Source organism: Grus americana, chromosome 5 (assembly GCF_028858705.1).
Source record: "Grus americana isolate bGruAme1 chromosome 5, bGruAme1.mat, whole genome shotgun sequence".
NCBI classification, from domain to species: Eukaryota; Metazoa; Chordata; class Aves; order Gruiformes; family Gruidae; genus Grus; species Grus americana.
In genome coordinates, this window is record NC_072856.1 from 53,123,310 (window position 1) to 53,144,449 (window position 21,140).

The window sequence follows — 21,140 nt, forward strand, 5'->3', positions numbered from 1 at the left end:
GGAGCTTATGTTGTTGTCAACCTACATCTACAACTCCTTGCAGAAAGGAACATCTGTTTCTGAATAATAATTGAATCATAGAATCATAGAATGGTTAGGTTGGAAGAGACCTCAAAGATCATCTAGTTCCAACCCCCCTGCTACAGGCAGGGACACCCTCCACTAGACCAGGTTGCCCAAAGCCCCATCCAACCTGGCCTTAAACACTTCCAGGGATGGGGCCTCCACAACCTCTCTGGGCAACCTGGTCCAGTGCCTCACCATCCTCACAGTAAAGAATTTCTTCCTAATATCTAATCTAAATCGACCCTCCTTCAGCTTAAACCCATTACCCCTTGTCCTGTCACTACACTCCCTGATAAACAGCTTTCCTGTAGGCCCACTTCAGATACTGGAAAGCCGCGATTAGATCTCCCTGGAGCTGCCTTTTCTCCAGGCTGAACAACCCCAACTCTCTCAGCCTGTCCTCATAGGAGAGGTGCTCCATCCCTCCGATCAGCTTCATGGCCCTCCTCTGGACTCGCTCCAACAGCTCAATGTCTCTCCTGTACTGGGGCCCCCAGAGCTGGACACAGTACTGCAGGTGGGGTCTCACAAGAGCAGAGTAGAGGGGCAGGATCACCTCCCTCGACCTGCTGGTCACACTTGTTTTGATGCAGCCCAGGACACGGTTGGCTTTCTGGGCTGCAAGCACACACTGCCAGCTCATGTTGAGCTTCTCATCAATCAATATCCCCAAGTCCTTCTCCTCAGGGCTGCTTTCAATCCATTCCTTGCCCAGCCTATAGTCGTGCTTGGGATTGCGCTGACCCACGTGCAGGACCTTGCACTTGGCCTTGTTGAACTTCATGCGGTTCACATGGGCCCACCTCTCCAGCCTGTCAAGGTCCCTCTGGATGGCATCCCTTCCCTCCAGCGTGTCGACCACACCACTTCAATGCATTTGAACTCCAGTGGCTGAAATAATTTTCACCCTTAAACTTCCCAGATTGCTGTCTGAGGCGCTGTAGGTCTCTATCCCTGCCTGTCTTGTCAATCTGGATAGTTTTTATCTCATATATTTCTTCAGACCTTTGATTTAGTTGTTGTCTTTGTCTCCAGCATCTGAGATCTTTCTTTTTCCTCCACTCTGTTGTCTTTGTGTGGAACATAGAGCCTTTAAGTGAGCTCCACACAACTTCATTGTCACCCTGAAATAATCCCAAAACTCATGTCTTTGCACATTCCTATCATCTACCTACCATTTCTGTTTATTCCTTCCTTCACCAGATGTAGATAGTAGACTTTCTGGAGAAAGTACTTGGAATCACTTTAATCTTTGTGAAACAATTTGCAAGACTGTGGAACCCTATAAAAGTTTGTAGTTAAGAACGTGACAGAAGGTTACAACCATTGCGTAATTTTTTAAGGAAGGCACACTTAAAGCCAGGAATGTTATTTCAGGATGAATTTTTGTGCCTGTCACTTTGGAAGTATATTTAGAGGAGACGCAGACGAGACGGTAGTAGAAATGAGGCATTAAGAATGTGAAACTTAGTACAGTGGAGGTTAGTTTAAGTCACTGGAATAATGGTAATTAATAACATGTAAGTATCAGTTCTCTGTTTTTTCTACAGAGCAGAAAAGAGATTCTGAGATGGCAAGCTATAATGTAGTAAATTAGAAGATACACTTACGTTTGGTCATATATTTCTACAGATGCATCCTTATTTTCCGGTCTTCCATTTACAGATGCTGTAAAATTAAAAAATAATTAAATAAAAAATATATTTTTCTCTTTCAGCCATTAATGAATTTCCTGAAGATGTATTTACAAATAAAGAACGGCAGCAAGGAGGAGTTCTGCTTCATATCATTGCTGTAAGTTTTCCTCTACTGTGCTTCATTTTTGTGTTCCTTTTATTTGTCTTGTAAGATGTTCATCATCTTAAAGGCCTTCATAAATAGATCTCTCTATATATCAGCATGTTTCTAATACTTTGATTTCAGTATTTCTAATATGACTATATGGGTGCAAATCCTCAAAAGGTAACATCTTAGGGACATGGTTTAGTGGCGGACTTGGTAGTGTTAGGTTAACAGTTCAACTTGATGATCTTAAGGGTCTTTTCCAACCTAAGTGATTCTATGATTCTGTGATTTATTTAAGAAAATTATGCAAGTCTGAATTTGCATTGCCTGTGCATTCATCCTCTGGAGATATAATCCTGGGTGCACGGATCACAGAGGGATTTCTTCCACTGACTTGTATTTGTTTGTATTTAATCTTGTATGAATAGTGTTTGGAATTCCTTTGTTGATGATATCAAGCATGATGTGGAAGATGCTTGATTTTCTTTCCTATTATGCCTCTATGCAAAAGATGCAATTGTAATTAAAAAAACCCCAAACAAACCCTGAAGAAATATAGAAAATGTCATGTGGAGTTTTATGTTTTATTGTAGAAAAAACAAAAAAAGTAAGGCCTGCAGGCTCCAGTTTTCCATTCCCAGCTCAGGGAAAGTAAAGTAAAAAGAAATTGTGTTTGATGGATAATAGCAGGATTAGGCCCACTGCATAGGCACAGCACATAAAGCCACATAAGATAGTGGGAGAATCACATGTATGCAAGGAACCAGGGTCGTTTCTGAGAGTTTTGGTACAGTGAGCCATGGTGAGGGTCCCTTTATTTCCAGGTGTGATTATTTCTTGAGTATTAATCAACATGGTGTTACTTTCTGTTTAATTACTTGGTCCAATAATTAACTGAAAATACAGATGATGACTATGTAACTTTGTAAGCCTTGCCTGTTACTTTCCTTTATATGAATCTGTTGTAGCACCCTATTCTGTCAAACACTGGTACCTTTCCTGTTCTAGGGTCCGGCAAACATTCTTGCCCTAAACTTAATCTTACATTCAGGAATCTGTTTTTATGCCATAAATTGATCAGCAGACAGATTTCTATTTGGAATGGAATAAAAAATGAAGCTATGTATTTCCACTAGTCTGAATAAATATAGCGTTGCTGCCTTTCCTCTTTTCATGTACAGGAAAAATCTGAAGTATTTCCTGAATTTATTTTCTTTACAGGCTCTTTATATGTTCTATGCTTTGGCTATAGTATGCGATGACTTCTTTGTTCCATCTTTAGAGAAAATTTGTGAGGTATGTTTATGAGCTTTATTCTCCTTTTGGAAATTTACTTAGAGACTATTATAGAATCAAACATTTTGTGCCATCATTGTTTGGAGTTTGTTCCTGTCAACTTTTTGGCCTCAGTCCTTTTCAAATGATTTGAGCTTTCCGTCAAAAAATGAACCTGTGGTCTTGGCACATTGATCCCCCTGGCCACACTCAGGGAGATAAAATGAAAGATATAATGACATCAGATGGCAAAACCCATTCTTAAATACCTGAAGCATGTAGCTAGGATCTATATAACATATGGATGAGTTGGGTTTATTATTATACTCGTAGTTTTAAAAGTCATTTGTGAAAAGAAATCATACGTAGACAAATTAATGTGTTGGCTATGCAAATTTTATTGTGCATCTGCTACTGTATCAGTAAGGAGAAAGCATGCGCGTGTGATCCTAGCATAAAGTGGAGAAAAAGGAGAATGCATGAGAAAAGTATGTACCTTGATTTGATACGGAATGAGAATACATATTTTATATGCAAAAATTAGTAAATAAATGTAATTCCTTAGCATAATTGTTGACAAGACTTTGCAAAATTACATGTAGGATTCCAATTAAGTGAGTTGATCAGGATAGGATAGAATTTATACTTGGCACGTAAATGTTGTTAGGTTAGGGTTTGGTGAACTACTACAAAATGAATACAAAATACAAACCCAGATTTTAATTCCGTTTTGAGGGCAAAGTGAAAATCTCATCTCCTTTGCTTTTTAACAAAAATGTGGGTGACGGTTTTCTGAGAAACTCCTGTAGCTAGTTAAAAAGTCTGTTTTCCTATGGATACATGTACTAAATTGCTATTAGTGTTACTCAGAGCTACGTACTTATAAATAGAAGAATAAAGGAGGCAGCCAAAAATAGTAAAATTCTCAGTAGGGATCTTTTCTTTCCCTTTTCAGATGTTTTGTCTTTAGCATGCACCTTATACACCATATTTAATTTGTACCAGTTGGGTTGTGCCAATTAAGTTGTCACTGATCTTTCATAAAATCTTTGCCTCTTTTCTAACGTTCTGCTGAACATTAAAACGGCTAAGAAGAACTAAGATAGCACACCTAGGTTTGAGCTCCTGCAACAGTATAGATCAAATGGTGCAGTAAGGGCTTGTGTTTATGTTTTGTCAAGTTCTGTAGGATGCCATTTTCATCAGCTCAAAATGTTGTATAGTGCCTGAAAAACACAGGATTTCTGTACTGGTCCTTTTGACACTAATCACTTTTCTATCCTTGGAAGAGAAATAAGGTGCTAAAGATGAGTCTAGAGACTCTCAAAAGGGAAAAAGCTCCTACATAAAACCTTATTTATTGCTCAAGGGAAAGATCTTCAGATAGTATTATATTGATGCAGCCCACTTGTGGAGCTACATATATTTCTGCTGGTCTGAGAACTCTAAGTTATCTAAATCCTATTAGAGCTTGTGAGACACTGTCATAAAAATAGATCTGTCTACAGTACACAGGCCTCTGTGTCTAATTGGACTAATTTTGTCTGTGTCAGCGGACTCACTTTTGATTAACACAGTTGTAAAGTGTAGCCAGAATCAGGCCTGCTGTTTGTAAGATTTATTCACAGAGGCTATATTTTTCTCTTACGGGCTTTTATTTTCAAATTTTAGAAGCCCTAAGAATTGCCCTTAATTCTTGAATGATTGTATTTAGAATTTCAAAAGTAAATTAATGAAAACAATTTGAGATGTTTACAGTCTTTTTGAATCTGCAGAGATTCTTTTCTTTAATCAGCTATATGTAAGCCATAATTGGCAATTCAGCTATATCTAAGTAGGTAATTTTATCTGACACTTCGCTGAATTAGGGTATAAACATTTTACCTACCCAAAGTATATTTGCCTTCTCAAAAGGCAGTGTCTATTTTTGTATCATAGTGACTGTTCATCCTTTAACAGCACTGTGGCCAGAAAATGAAGAGCTTCTGTCTTTGCAGCTGTAGAACTGTGCAATGTAAATACAGTAGCTGTGCTGAAATTACCAATGCTTTTCTTCCAGAAATTACATTTGAGTGAAGATGTTGCTGGAGCCACATTCATGGCAGCAGGGAGCTCCACTCCAGAACTGTTTGCATCTGTTATAGGTATGGAGCCCACACACTAGCTTTTGAGATCTGCTGTTAAAAAGTCAGCAGCAGATCAAGCAGAGGTATCCAAAAGTGCTACCATTCTACTGTCAATTTATAATCAGCAATTGCAGCTGTCAGCTAGTCTGTGGTTCATGGTATAATTAACTACTCAAAATATCTCATGAAACTGTGAATCTCCTCTCAAAACACAGAGAGGAGTGGCTGATTCTGAACATAGGAAGTAAAAGAAGAGATTTATTGCAGTCCCCTGAGAGAGAATTTGAGATATTTGATGCCTCTCTGGCTTCTTTCTTCACCAATAAAGGGAATTAATTTTAGCAAGGAAGTAGAAGAACAGGGAACATGAGAAAAGAACAAATTAATGTGTAGATAAGTCAGATCTTTTAAAGGCAGAAGGACATGGTGTATATTACTTACAGAATTATTTGAAATAATCTCTGAAATATTAAAAATTACTGGTGTAGAGAGGTCTAAATGGCAAAAGCAGTACCTATTAAGAGAAGGAAGGACAAAGGATTACACTGACAGAGAAGAGGCAAAGCAGCAGATTTGATAAATCTGTCTTTAGTAAAGCCTTAGTAGGCTTTCTGCTACTACCCTGACTTACATTTTTACAAACTTTAGGGAAGTACAGTCTAAAGGAATGCACTATAACATCACAGCAAGCGTAAGCCTTTAAGGCTCCCTTTAGTGAAAGATTTAAAGTACAAATAGACGCTGCTCTGTAGTGCATTCACATTATCTTTTTGGTTCTGTCGCAGTGCTGAAGATTACATTAGCTAATCCCTGGAGGTCCACTCCAGCCCTTAATTTTTGTCATTCTGATACAATTATATTACAGATAGGTATCTCAGGCATAGATGGGTTCAGTACTAAGGGAAATCTGACAGTTGGTACTAGAACAGGTTAAGTCTGAATCTTGGTTGTCTGTTCAAGTCAGAAGGCACACATTAATGCACCCAAGGTGGCTACCAGTTTTTTGAGAGAATCTCTTATTCTCATGAGACATTGCAAGGAAGAACACACTAAATATTAAATACCTGGGAGAAGGGTTTCTGTGCTTTATTATACTGTTTGAAATAAATTCCATGCTCCTGATGTGACTGGAGATGTTTTATGCTCATTTGAATGGATTACTGCACCACTAACAACCAAACTGTAAAACACAGGACTTACTGTTGAACTAACTATCTAAGAAATCATTTACTTTTAATAAAATATATATATGTAGAGATGTTAAGGCAGAAATGGGGACCTGCTAGCTAGACGAAAAGCACAAAATATTCCACAGAGAAGTGAGCGGTTATTATGAAACAAGTTTTGGTTAAACTTTGAAATAATCTCTTGTTTTCAGGTAGCATATGTTCTAAGTAATTGCCTGTGACCTAAAAAGAAATGACAGTGGTAATAATGCATGTTTTGCTCCCTTTGCAGGTGTATTTATCACTCATGGAGATGTAGGAGTAGGGACCATTGTTGGTTCAGCAGTTTTCAACATCCTGTGCATTGTTGGTGTCTGTGGAATGTTTGCAGGACAGGTTAGTAAGATACTTATATTTATGGAGTTCAGTTGCTTACGATTCAGGGGTTTCTATGAGCAAATGTAAACAGCAACAACAAAAAGTACTATTAGTCAAAACCAAACATGAGCTGGCATTGTGAAAAATTTCAACTGTTGGAAAGAATTTACAAATAGCAAATGTTTCCAAAAAGTTCAGCAATAGTTTCCACATTCTGAACACGTAGCATACAGAGGAAGCTGGTTCCTCTTCATACAATACTGTGTTCACAGTCAACTGATCAATGGCATCTGCAGTCCCTCCTGGGGCTGATGGTGATCAAAGAATCTAGGACACAAGCATGAGATTTGCTCCATCTACTACTGAGCAGATGGCTAGACTGCGTGTCATATTTTTTCAGGTATTAAGGCAAGTATATCCACAAATATAATGAAGTGGGAACCATTGATTTGCTGTAGTACAATGAATTGTACTTTACAATTGAAATTATGACCAATTAAAATATCATTAGTAAGAAATTTATTTCATTAATGGAAGTTTCTATTTGATTTTTATGACTGGTAGTTATTATAGATCCATTGTGTAACAGACTGATATGTCTTCCTGTTAGCATAAAACTGCAATTGGTTCCAAAATAATTGCTAACAATAATTCTGCTCACACACCTAAGCGATTGCCTTTGTTTTGTCTTTAAAATCACATATTTTTGTTGGCTAAAGTTGTGATATTTTTCAGGTGGTTTGTCTCACCCAGTGGGCTGTGTTCCGGGACTCTGTGTACTACACGATATCTGTGATCATACTTATTGTTGTAAGTAGTTCTCTTATCAATTAACGTGTTTCATTGCTTGAATTTTTGGAGGACCAGTCTGCTAGCCATTGATATACACTGGTAAATAGTTATTTTCCTAGCTAGTTATACTGACATCTGGAAGTGAGGGCTTAGCTCCACAGCATGGTCCAAATATGAAAACTTTATACAGCCCCACAGAATATGTGTCCATCGTGTCCAACAATGTCCATTCATTTTGTACCTGCAGTCTGTACAGTTTAGCTTTACAGACTACTGTAGCAGGCTACTGTTACACAGTGCAGTTGCACGCTATTCTGCCCTAGGGGACTGCTTGTTGTAGAGATGAATAATTTTGAGCTACACCTCTATTTTAAATTGGGAAGGTGGCTGTTTATTGCTTCTACACAGTAATTTTATTTCACAGATTCTGTGTAAATTTTTCTAAATTGAGCACAGGCAAGATACCGCTTTGTTCATCTAGAGCAATGTAGTAGCTCCTGAATGTTACTGTGTCTGGTGACAGGGAGGGGCAGAATCCGCTTAGTTTTGTAATAAATATGGATCATTAGCAGCTGCCCTTTCAGTTACAGGAGTTACATAGGGTGGAGTAAAATGTGTGTAACCACTTGGCCTAAGAGCAGAAGTAAACGACTGCCTTTTCTACTAAACCTAACGTAGCTGTTAAAAGGACTCAGAGCTAGATCTCTTCAGTATGCATGACTTCGCTGTCATTTACACAGTACAGCGGGGGGGTACATGTGTACATATCTGTCTGTCTTTCACATGCTCACACTGTTTTACTAGATAGTATTTATAACAATGACTGAGAGGGATCCAAGCCTTGTTCACAAGGTTTGTGCTTTATGAGGGACACAATCTATACAGTGAAAGTTCTGGTTAGAAAGGGTCAAAACTTGAGTGGTTTCTGGCTAGATATGACTGATATTCATTAGATAAATTTGACAGTTTTTCAACATAGATCAGGGAAATGGTCAATTTATGTGTTTCTTATTTTTTTTTCCTTCTAGTTCATATATGATGAGAAAATAGAATGGTAAGTTGTGTAAATTATTCCCTACAGTCCTGTATTTGCTTTAAGACTGATCAGTAAATAGAGTTGCAGTGTAATTAGCTTTCATTCATACATGCTGGGAGTGTGAGCTGGATTTGACACTTAGGAAATCCTATGTATTTTCTTTGGTTATATTTTTTATGATGATCAGGGAAAACTAAAAGGAAATTTAAGACCCTGGAAACATTAACTAAGTAAATAGGCTATATATAAGGCCTGAAGACTCACATGTGCAGAGAGGGTGACCAAAGTGCTGCTGCTCTGATTCTGGCCGTTAACATTTATGGGGGTGCTAGGTGTCCCAAAGAACAGTCCAAGGTGGGATCCTAGTGGAAGATCATAAGCATCTTCTAAAAGAGTCCTCTCAGAGTGCCTAGCCTGTGCTTCAGCACTGAAATGACAAAATGCCTTGGCATTACAATCCTCAGAGGGTAGCTATGGTTTCAGTCTGCATAGCACATTTCTGAAATATATGCATTACATTTTATTTGCATGTTTATTGGAACCTGAGAGTCTGCTTCCTCCCCATTCTGCTGAGACACCGTCTAATCTTAATGATGTGAATCCTGTGTACACAAATGTGACTTGTGCTAGATGTTTAATGCACACTCCTACATAAAACTTGTAAAGCATACAGCTGTTTGAATGGCCTTTTAACACTTTTTTTTGTCTCTTTGAGGTGGGAAAGCCTTGTACTCATTATTATGTATTCATTCTACATACTTATCATGAAGTAAGTGCTTTTCTCCTCCTTATGGCCTTTAGGTGTTAATTGACCATCATTCTTTTGGTGTGGTTTTGTCCTTGGCCTTCCTGCTGAGGACAATACAGCCAGTCATGTTTCTGTGCAAGATCCCTTGCTTTTTCATGCTTAGTCAGTTTCACTCTAGATTTGTGCTCAGTCAACAGCAAGTATTTTCATGCATCCTTTTCACAGTGCACTGAGGTAAAGTAGCTTTCAGAAATAGTTGAGAGAAAATGTCATTTATACAACTTTATATGAAAAAGTCTGCCTGGTACTCTGGATTGTAAGCACACAGCATGTCAGCTATTGCACATATTTTGTAACCTCTGGTAAACAAGTTCAAGGAACATTAGACAGACTGCTAAGCATGAGGTTCAACAAGGCTGAATGCCAGGTCCTGCACTTGGGTCACAACAACCCCATACAGGCTTGGGGAAGAGTGGCTGGAAAGCTGCCCAACAGAAAAGGACCTGGGGGTATTGGTCAACAGCTGGCTGAATATGACATGGTGTGGCCAGCAGGACTAGGGAAGCGATTGTCCCCCTGTACTCAGCACTGGTGAGGCCGCGCCTCAAGTACCGTGTTCAGTTTTGGGCCCCTCGCTACAAGAAAGACGTTGAGGTGCTGGAGCGTGTCCACAGAAGGGCAACGAAGCTGATGAAGGGTCTAAAGCACAAGTCTTATGAGGAGTGGCTGAGGGAACTGGAGTTGTTTAGCCTGGAGAAAAGGAGGCTGAGGGGAGACCTTATCGCTCTCTGCAGCTACCTGAAGGGAGGTTGTAGGTGGGTGTCGGTCTCTTCTCCCAGGTAACCAGTGACAGGATGAGAAGAAATGGCCTCAAGTTGCACCAGGGGAGGTTTAGACTGGATAATAGGAAAAAGTTCTTCACTGAAAGGGTTATCAAGCATTGGAACAGGCTGCCCAGGGAAGTGGTTGAATCACCATCCCTGGAGGTATTTAAAACATGCGTAGATGTGGTGCTTAGGGACATGGTTTGGTGGTGGACTTGACAGTGCTGTGTTAACAGTTGGACTTGATGATCTTACAGGTCTTTTCCAACCTAAATGATTCTATGATTCTGTTGATCTTCAGACTGTCTCATACCAGATTGTACACTGACATCCTTCTGTAATGTCGCTGCCTCTGACAGGAGAATCAGAGGTCTGACTGCTACTGCAAGGGTCTGTGAGCCCACCCTTCTACTGCAAGTTGCTTAGACTTATCCATTGGTGCCCTCACTTCACAGATCAACCTTTTTTTCAGCCTCTCTTTTCTCCTACATCATATCTTAGGAGAGTTCATTGACAGCCCTCTTAGATCCTGTCCTAGCGCCAAAGTAGATGTATTCTTTATTTAGAAGGGTATGGTCAACAGTCCCAGAAATGCTGGAGCACCTACCATGGGGAACGCAGTACTTCTCTAAGAGAAACTGTGAGGTGAATTGAGAGCTGATGCCAGAGGGAAGAAACTGTTGCATAGTGAACGTCCTGGCTCCAAAAGCTGCAGCTCCCGTGTTTTGCCTTCACTAAATCTACTCTAGCGTCTTTTTTGCAGTTTGCTGTATCTCATGAGAGATAGGTGCAGCCTTTGCTTTCCTATCAGCTTGCCACTGAATTGGATAGCCCTTATGCTTATCTTCCTATTAGTTGTCAGAGAACATGCATCTAGGCTTTACTACTTGCCTGCATAAGTTGTTCTCAGACACTTAAAAGTTTGCCAAGGAAATGCAATGATCCAACCTTTTCAGACCTTTCTTTTGCACTTTCAGGTACAATGTGAGGATGCAAAATTTCTTCACCCTTAAAAGCAAGAATGTTGGAAATGGTGACAGAGTCAACAATGAGCTGGAAGATGGTAATAAATGTTATGCCTCTAGTTGTGATGACCCATCCATTCCATTACTATGGAAAGGTAAGGCTGAGCAGACAGGACTTGGAAAAAAGAGTAGTTCACAGGATATCCTTTTTATTTCTTTAATACGGATCAAAACAGTGTTACTATTCAATCATAAGCAGGAATTTTTATTGGGTTAACTGGACAATTCAGCAGTCAGACTGCCAGATGAAAAAAACCCAATCAAAAATTTTTTTTATATTCTGAAAACAAAGCTGCTTTGCACATTGGCAATTTTACCCCCTTTTTATCTCCTGTTCAGTGATGAGTTACAACACTGTGAAAGAAATATTTTTTTTGCCAGGAAGAAGGTAATTTTCCCTTCAAAAATTAGTTTGGAACTAGAAGCTGAGACTTGGGTGTTGAAGGAAAGGACATGGGAGATCAGTGGGCAAGAGGGATTACATGTTGAGTTCAGATCCTCAGAAGACTGGCTTTCACATGCCTAAATAGCTCTGCATACATTGCCAAGCACGTATGTAAAATTGAGAAATGCAGGTTCTTTGCTATCTGTATCTTTGTCATAAAGGGGAAGAAGATGATACCCAGCTTTCCATACTGAAGGTAAGCAAACATACCTAGGTATTTTTGGCTTTTTTGTAAGCCTGTTTTTATCATTGTCTTATCCCTCTTCTCTTCCATTCCCTCTTTTCTCTGTAGAGCAAAATCATTCCTACCTTCAAAGCACAAACCATATAATTTAGTGAGTCCTTGGGCTACACATAATGAGTGAGGTCTCCTTGCTTTGTTCTTGGCAAGCATCTCCCATTCTAGGAGACTGAGTTCAGCAGCTGTGTAGGTAGCAGCTGGAAAGGTCCTCATGTAACAACAAATAGTGGCAAACAGGAATTCAGAGCAGACTCAGAGAATCCCACTGTTTTCTGCTTTTAGTGTTTAGGCTGGGATCTCTTCAGGGTAGGTACCATCACTTACTACAGGTTTATGCAATGACAGCACCCTGATACTCTCAGATATGGTGTTTAGGCAATAGTTTAATATAGATTTAAAATTACTTCCCATAGGACATTGTAACATAATTAAATGAAGACGTCTTTGAAACACTTTGATCTCATTTTACAATGATTTTTTGAGAACATTGACTATGATATAGTGAAGCCTGTTGCTTGGACATGGAGGTATGTACATACAAGGTTCAAAGGATACCTCAAAAGGGCAGTTGTTACTGATGTATTCAAGTGGGGACACAGGAAAAGGGTGATCCAGTGTAAGAGCACAGACATCAGTGGGTTTTACTTCTGAGCCATTTGTTGGGTTCTGATGTCATCTCCCTGCATGCTCTCCTCTCTGGCCACTGGGTAGTAAAGGGATGATAGCACAGAGTACTTGCCTGTCCACCTATTTCCTTTTCAGGAAATGTGAAGCTTACTTAATGCTTGTGAAGAACATGCAGAACTTTTTGGAAAAGGGGCAAGAAAGCTAATAAAAACCTGAACTCATGAGAATGGTGTCTCCACTAGCAACTGTCCACAGCAGATTTATTTTCTAATTTCCTTCAAAGATGCCCTGAGACTGCAGTTTCAGCCAGATTCCCTTTGCCTTCTCCAGCACCCATTACACAAATACATGCTGCATTGTTCAAAGGGTGAGGGTGTAGATATTATCACAGGCAAACCTACTTGGGACAAGAGAGGACTCCAAGAAGAGATTAAGGAGGTGATGGTTTGGAGTGAGCAGTGGGACAGGAGGATGGCATTGTTAGCCTAGGTGCTTTGTAGATGGGTGCTTTGTGTGTCAAGTAGCTGTCCTAGAAAACCATCACATGGCTGCCTGTTGCATCTCCCTCTGGCTGACTTCACAAGCTGAGCTGCACCTTCCCCAGCAGCAGCTTTCAGAAACAGGAGCACTGCTACTATCGGGGAGAGCGCTAGAGCTGGCCTCTGCCTTACCTCCATCCAGCGGTTAGCAAGTTTTAGGATTCACCAAGGTGTAGGTCTAACCTCAATCTGGTTTTCCACAGGAGGAAAGTCTGATTACTTCCCAAAAAAGAACAGTTGCTTTGGGTGGGGAACTTTCTTCTTGTCAAGGATGGTTAGTCTGTTGCTTACGGTGCAGATGAGAGGGGGGTTCACATGCTGCACAGCTCTCTTTCATGCTTGTAAGTTTTATTACTTTCAAGAGCTTCCAGTGGTACAACATTAAAGCTTCTATTACTCAAGTTTCAGATAGAGAAAGGAGAGCCTTTCACCATAAGATAAATTCAATTTCAAGGGCAAGTTTTACACAGACAGGTAAAGGTGAAATATTTGTACTTTGTGAAGAATGCCCCTATTTTAAAAGTACAAACACATGGCTCACTGCCCTTGGCTTTTATTATGTTGACCCAAATTTCCACCAGGTGGCATGGTTTGATTCCTGCCTAAAACCAGAAGCTTGAAAAAAGTGGGTTTCTGAACAGTGTGATGTAGATACCTGAGGGCCTGATCAGGAGTCAACTGAAGTCAGCAAGAACCTTCTTTGATTTTGACAGGGTTGTTGGTGATGACTGTTTGTGGTGAGCAGGAAGTTTACACAGTTTGTTGAAAGGAAAAGTCATTCTCAGAAAAGATTTTTGTAAGGAATATCTCAAAGGAGAAGTGAAAAAGGCTTTTCTCTGTCTCACATTTGTGAAAACTACTTTTGTAATTTTTAGGTGAAGCCTGTTTGTACCATATGGGGCCAAGATATTTACGTTTATGGGCATAGGGAGTGAGACTGAAGAGCTGTTGTGAAAATATAAAAGCAATGTGCTGTAGTAAGTCAACAGCTGCAGTTAGTTATATGTATATATTTATAGTGATACATTCTACATAAGTGCTGAGTTTTTGATCATGGTATTTCATCAAAGCTGAATACATTTGGTCACTGCCTCCTTAGTGCTCTAAGAAACAGTTCCAGAGTAACTGCAGTGTTTCCATGTTTTTCATGACACTATAAGATCAAGAAGCACTTTGGAGACTTCACTGGATAAACTTGAGAGTAGTTAATCTGATGAGACTGTTGAAAAGATATCTGGCCTTTTTGCCTTGCCAGGATTGCTGTCAAACATTTCTTTTTCTTTGTCTAGCTAAAGCAAATGTTAAGCTACTGTGGTTGAGTACTCCTCTGTGAGGACTGGTTTCTAGGTAGCCTCTTCTATAAGGACTGGTTCCTAGGAAGTGTGTCTGGCTATATATTCCTTCACAGAAAAGCTGCTATATTCTCACTGTAAGAGTCATTGGAATGGATGTGCTCCTTATTTGCATCATCAGCTGCAGTACTCAGCAAGGTTAATTTATTTTAGATGTCAGGGCGGGGAGAGGATAATTGCTCCTTTATGTTTACCAAATGCAAAATTACTACTAGTTCTATTCTCCATTAGAGAGATTAAGCTGCAAGACAAGACTACAGAGTGGATTCTTTGAGTAGGGCATATTTCTTTGTGAAACAAAGATCTCTTTATGACACTTCAGGTGACTCCAGTGTACTCATTGAAAACTCATTTTAGTGAAACAAAGCAAGACACTCAAATGCTAAAGGGTAAAAGATATAGCTGTTTACTGGTGATTTACAGGCTTGCTAGGTTATTCTTGTTGAATGATGATGGAAGGATATTTTTCTTCAACTTCAAATATGTTAGAAGATGCTTGAGACAGCAAAGCCTTTATTGCATGATGTGATATACATGCATGCATGGATCCAGTCTTCCTCCTGAAAAACAAAAATATTTTGACACTGTAACAATGCAAAAAACCCCCACAGTATAGATTTCTGTGTGTTTCGAACAGGTCCATTTTAATTCCTTTGTTTGAGTTGAATGTTTTCTTAGATTTCCTTTGCTTCCTGACTGGAACCATGCACTAATAATTATCTTTCACTTCTACCTCCTAAATTCTCTTCCTCTTCTTAAGTAACTTAATGCAAAAGGGGAGTGGGAGGGTGAAGCCAAGCTAAGCAAAGCAGAAAAAAAGCAGCAAAGAATTTTGTTGGGTTTTTTTTCCCCTACATATTATTACATGTAATAATTAATATTTATTACAGTCATATGCATATTTCCTGCCCTGCTTTCTAACACCATACGGGTATGTCTCCTGTCTGCTGAGCCTTGCTCTGCTTGCTCTGTGTAGTGTGTAGCATTTGTGAGAATATAGGTTTGTTGTTGAGCTCTGAATGTCCTTGCCTGTACTTGTGTTGATTCCCAATATAATTTTGTCTCTCTGTTTGTGTTCTTAACACAGTAGAACAAAACTCTTAACCTTGTTACAAGTTCCTTTATATGAACAAAGGTTTACTTATAATATACGCTTGTTCTTGACAATTGTTGGTTTTCATCATTTGAAATTTTGTCATGTAAGAGATATCAATAATATTATGTGAAGGTAAAGTGAAGGAGTGAAGAGAATTTCCAAAAAGAGTGAGCACAACATTAGGACGTGCAGCACCTTGATCCAATAGGATAGCTTGAGAGGTTTCAAGAGTGCTGTCTACACTGCCACAGTGCAAGTGCTTTTAGAGAAGGCTTACAAAACCGGAGTGGGACATAAGCGATGAAAACTGGTACTACAACATGAATGGCTGGGTAAAAACTGTTCTCACTCATCTGAGAGTGGGGTGGCGGCTACCTTTGCAGAGTGAAATTCCTTTTCAGCATGTGATCTAAAAAAAGTGCACACCTGATGAGCAGATTCACGAGGCTGCAGAAATATTACGGGGAAGTCAGTCGTAAATTCAAGCATTCAGATGAATATTACCCTCCACCTGAGCCTGAAAAGAATGACTCTGGGTGATGGGAAGCATGGTGAGATCAATTCCACAACTAACTCTGTCCATTGTGATCATTAGTGAAGGGGATGCAGCAGTATGGCAAAAACAATGTTGTGATGGTGGATGAGATCATCTGCTCCAGTCCCCCCAAGTACCGGTTCCCTGAAGCTGGATTACGGATTATGATTACAAATAAGTTCGGACCACGTACCAGAATGCGGATGGCAAGCCGACTCATCATTAATGAGGTAGGTTCATTAAGAGAACAATAAATGACTGTGAGGCAGAGGCGTTGCCAAAGAGCCGTGCTTATAGTGATTCTGGAATTCAGATTTGCCCATGTTCCTAGGGATGAGCTAGAGCTGTGTCTTTCTCTAGCAGCTATGTCACAGCAGATTTGAGGATGGATTCCCAATTGCTGATGCTGCCTGTCTTGATGGGAGGGCAGTCACCAAGGGACTCCCTTATCTCCCTGCCAGAAGATGTTTGTTTCAGTATGTGTGTGTATGCATGTGTGCACATGTGGATTTTATCTGCAGCCAAGAATTGGTTTTGATCATAACAAAAGTGGTCGGGCTAAGAAAGGATAATGGACAGGGCAACCAGAAATTTGTAAGAACTGCTCTTATATTAGCAGCACATCAGGATCAAATCAGATATTTGCCTCCTCTTTAGTCTTCAGTGTAGTCCTCAGCTCAAAACAAAGATGGAACAAAATATTTTCATGAAGGGAATTTGCCCAGGATAGTTTCAGTTAACTCTGACATGATATGTTGTCACCACCATATATTGCTTGTTTCATACCCTGCAGCTGAAGTGACAGGACTGGCCAAGTGACACTTTTCTGAGCTTGTATGAAGTACTTGGGGTAAAATCTTTGGCCTGTCAAACTTGGCTTCTACGAAGGCAGGATTTTATTTCATTTGCTCCCTACAATGTCAAATATGAGAGATTTTTACTCTGGCAAATAAAATTTTGGTAGTTTAGGAAATATAAGCTTCAACAAGTTCCTAGAATTTGAACATCATAACACAGTTCATGTGGCTACCCAGCATTGTGTATACCCCAATGAAGGAAAGCAGCACTAATATATTTGTAACAAAAGTCCAATTTAACAGTATAACAGTTAAATGGTTATTAGGAAGTCAGCTTGGTGGCATACAGGCAAGAGCAGAAGATCAGATAGGGCACACAGCAGCAGTTGACTTTGTAAAAGTTCTGCTTTGAAGGCAATTCACTGATCAGAAGAAAATTCTTTATTGATGGATATGTGCAGAGAGAGTTGATACTTGCTCATCTGCAAAAAACATTCTCTAAACCAGAGCATTTTGGATCTATGTTCTTATGTATTCTCACTGCCAAAATTTTGCAAAGTATTCAGATACGAGTTTTCTCTATTTGTAATTACAGTGCGTTAATACTAGTTGCAGAATTTTTTTTGCATGTTGTGCAGTTACTTTATTTTTCAAAGGCATTTCAGAGCACTTTTTAGGAAGATGCAACAATTTGTCATGAAAGAGACAACCCTTATCAACCCTGCATTATCTCATCTAACAAAAATATTTCTTTTTTATAAAAGTAGGAAATTTCTGTTACGTATCACATTCTTCAGTGTATTAATGGTTATATATACTGACGTTCAAAACCTGTCCCTGGAATTGTACTATGTTTTGGAACTGTAGCAGTCTTCTACATGTCTGCAGGGGCAATTTTGAGCTTCATGAACATATGGATATACTTGGACAAGGGCAACGAGGGTTGGTCTTGCTAGTGAGTAGGACTTTACATTTACCTCAGAGAATGGGGATGAGAAGAAGGGAGAAGAGTTGGACCCAAGTAGGAGAGATCCTGGGTAATGAGTCATTCATAAGTCAACTCTAATACTGCAGAAAAGTCTTGAGTGTTATCACTAGATTATGGTGCTATCGCTGGTTTGAGTGGGAACTGTTGAGTGAGAAGTGCTTCAGAATAACCACACTCATTAAAACATGATGTGGAAGAACAGATATGACAGCTTTCTCCGTCATGGCTTGAAAGACTCCTGCTAGTAATCTTGAGGTGGATGGTCAGTGCTGGCCTGATGAAGACAGGTAGGCACAGACAGATTTGTTTGTTGCTGACTGGAAGGAGGGATTTGTGGAGAAGCATCACGGCTCATGTGACTGGGGCTGGACAGACAGCAAAACCCAGATTTACCAAAGTCACTGTCTTCCAAACTATGGCAGTTTTGTCTTTGACACTGTGCAGCGTCAGCGGTTAATCCAATCTGCCAATGGCTCAAGCAAACCACTTCAGAATGGGAGACATGGGAATATTGAAAATGGGAACATTCCTGTGGTGAACCAAGAGGAAGAAAATGAACAGGACAATCTATCTCCCTTTTCATTGCCAGGTAAGGCTTCCTTTCCAGGTATTTATACTAAGGAAACAGAAGATAATTAAAATGCCAAACACTGGGTTGTAGGAAAAGACAACATATGTGGGGAGAGAGGAGGAAGGGGATTGATTCAACTGTCTGAAAGCTGGATTTGATGACAGTAAAACTGGGCTGGAGGCTACATAGCTAAAAGCAGATCTTAGGAAAGTGTTTTCCAGCCATCATGCACAATAACGGTAGAAGTGCTGGTTTGCCAGAGGTGAAGGGAATGCAGGTAAGGCAGATTTATATTAAAAATATGTCAGACTAACACGATGAGCACTGCACTGCTAGTAATTTTTAAGTCAACAGTTAATAATGGTCTGCTGGAGATTGTTAGGCCAGAGGCAGCTAGGTGTATAAATATACAATAACTTGATTTAGTCACTGTAGGGGAGGCTTCTTGGATGAAGAGGAAAAAAGCTTTAGGGGCAGAAAGTGTGTTTAATATCTTTGACAGTGTTTAAAATTCTTAGAATAGCAGTATGTAATAATATCTTGTGAAATTTTTTGGAAACTCTTCAGTGTGAAGGGCTATATATAACCAACCTTATTATGTTGGTGCCCTCAGCACATTGCAGGTTGACTCTCCCCCAAGTGCTTTGGAGATTAGACAACAGAGATTAGATCACCCCTCACAGACATGTAGTCAGTAGTCATCTGTCACACACTATTCAACAAAAATATTTCTTGGCATAAATGAATATCACATGCAGTGAAAAAGAAGGAAGATTTTTCCGTGTTGTATATGCTTCTAATTTCTTAGATATCCCAGTTACTCTTATTTTAGAAGAGGTGTTTGTGACTGAACAAACATTGAAGCATACTGTGTGAAGACCAGATAAAACCCTATGTTTTCATGTGTTACTGTACTGTGTGCCCTTACAGGAACTTCATGCAGTCAGCAGTTACAGACTTTCATCAGGGGTGAAGAATGGAAACAAACTGATTCACTAAAGATAGGCCCATTAGACGGGCTCCTGATAATCAGTGAGATAATGAAAAAACTTTTTATTGTATGGTGAAATAAGTGGATCCAAGTCAGCAATATGCTTGTACACATGAACATGTTGTTAATGATAATAATAACAACAATAAAATAATAAAAATAACAGTAATAAACAACTTCTAAAGAACAAAAATGTCTCCCCAAACCATCTTAAAAATGCAGGATCAATGTATGTGTTGGCAAAGAAGATTTTTTAACTGAGTTGTTTTTAACAAGGTTTTTGATTCAAGTTTTAATTAGAGCACTGCAATCATGCATTTCTTCTTACATTCCAGGACAATGCAGAAATCTTAACATGTGGCAAACATTACCTGGAGACCAAATTGTCATATTTGAATTGGTTCAAGACTCAAGAAAATTTCTTTATAAATAAAAAATAGATTTCGGAGTAGAGCTTCCTAAATGTGTGACAGTCACAATAGACAAAATGCTTTGAACTAAGGAAGGAGTTATTAGTTATGCCATTGGATTTTTTAAATGCAGTTTTTCTGCATTTTTGAGAAAGTCTTTAAAGATAATTGAGGTGTAATAGGCCAAAGAGGAACCACTGATGATACAGTTCATACTAGAATGGAGCAGAAGTTTGACCAAGAGTTTGCGTAAAAAGTGATAAAGTGATTGTTTAAAATCCTCACCATTATCTTCGGGTTTTGCTACTCCTCTGTTGTCTGGAGATGATTATCTGTTGGTTGGATTGTCATTGCTCAACTCATATATTCTGAGGGAGAAATCTTTTATTTTTGCTTTCAGAAGTACCACTTTAATATCTTTGGAGAAAATGTAAAGAACCAGCATCATGCTTTGTTGTTAAGTACTGTGGCACAATTGGTAGCCTAAAAAAATCCTGACATTTAAAACTGGCTTTAGGGAAAAGGTGGTTTGCAGACAGTTTCCCAGAATCCCATCTGTTTTTCTTTTGAATGTATTTTCGGGCCAGGAATAAGGCACATACATTTTCTAAAGATCATAAGTTCATGTATTCTTTCAGTGCTATAAAGAGCTCTGTGAAGAATAGGCTTTCACTTTCCAATAGGACTTTCCAAGTGAACTGCTTGCAGTGCGCTAAGTAGAAAATTTACTCCATTATTTTAAGAGCTGCAACAGAAATGGCTATGAATTGGCCCAAATCCTTTTCTCTGCTGTTGTGTAGTCACCTTTTTTAGCCTAGTTTGGGGTTTGATTTTCCTCCTTCAAATTGTGTATTCTAGATCCTTTTGCAAGAACAAGTTTTTTCTGAAAGAGAAATAAATGTAAGTGAATTTTAAAGCGCTACATCATCTCTGAGTGATTCCCAGTAATCATTTGCCATCTGTAAGTTTCGCTTATTGTTCTCTTTTATCCTCTATCAACAGCAGTGCTCAGCAATAAATGTAGGGCTTTAGCATACAGAAATAGAGAAAAAAAAATTGTTCCATAAAAAGTCTCAAACTACAGCATCCAAACATCCAGAGAGATTCAACCCCAGGGTGTGGTTCAGGCCCATCTTGAAACAGGAGACAACACATAGTTCTTATGGAAACTACGTACAGTATCATACAAACCAGCCTTTACCTTTGGTTTCTGTGTGGGAAGAAACATTCTCTTTAAAAGAGGAATTTCTTTCTTGACCTAACCTTTAGGCCAGGATGATTATCTTCCGAAAGAGGCTTATTTGATGCTTTATAATTCAATTACTCT

The 21,140-nt window shown here is 39.3% G+C and overlaps 1 protein-coding gene across 1 annotated transcript in view; it reads left to right on the forward strand.

The window, feature by feature from the left end:
- LOC129206774 (ras and Rab interactor 3-like) overlaps nucleotides 1–21,140 on the forward strand; it is a 172,752-nt gene that overhangs the window by 57,376 nt on the left and 94,236 nt on the right. The window contains exons 3-12 of the mRNA XM_054826614.1: nucleotides 1,784–1,860; nucleotides 3,073–3,147; nucleotides 5,186–5,270; nucleotides 6,711–6,814; nucleotides 7,532–7,606; nucleotides 8,617–8,642; nucleotides 9,340–9,393; nucleotides 11,174–11,316; nucleotides 16,117–16,286; nucleotides 18,286–18,430. Of these exons, the coding sequence (XP_054682589.1) occupies nucleotides 1,784–1,860; nucleotides 3,073–3,147; nucleotides 5,186–5,270; nucleotides 6,711–6,814; nucleotides 7,532–7,606; nucleotides 8,617–8,642; nucleotides 9,340–9,393; nucleotides 11,174–11,316; nucleotides 16,117–16,286; nucleotides 18,286–18,430 (954 nt within the window). The remainder of the gene's footprint in view (nucleotides 1–1,783; nucleotides 1,861–3,072; nucleotides 3,148–5,185; nucleotides 5,271–6,710; nucleotides 6,815–7,531; nucleotides 7,607–8,616; nucleotides 8,643–9,339; nucleotides 9,394–11,173; nucleotides 11,317–16,116; nucleotides 16,287–18,285; nucleotides 18,431–21,140) is intronic.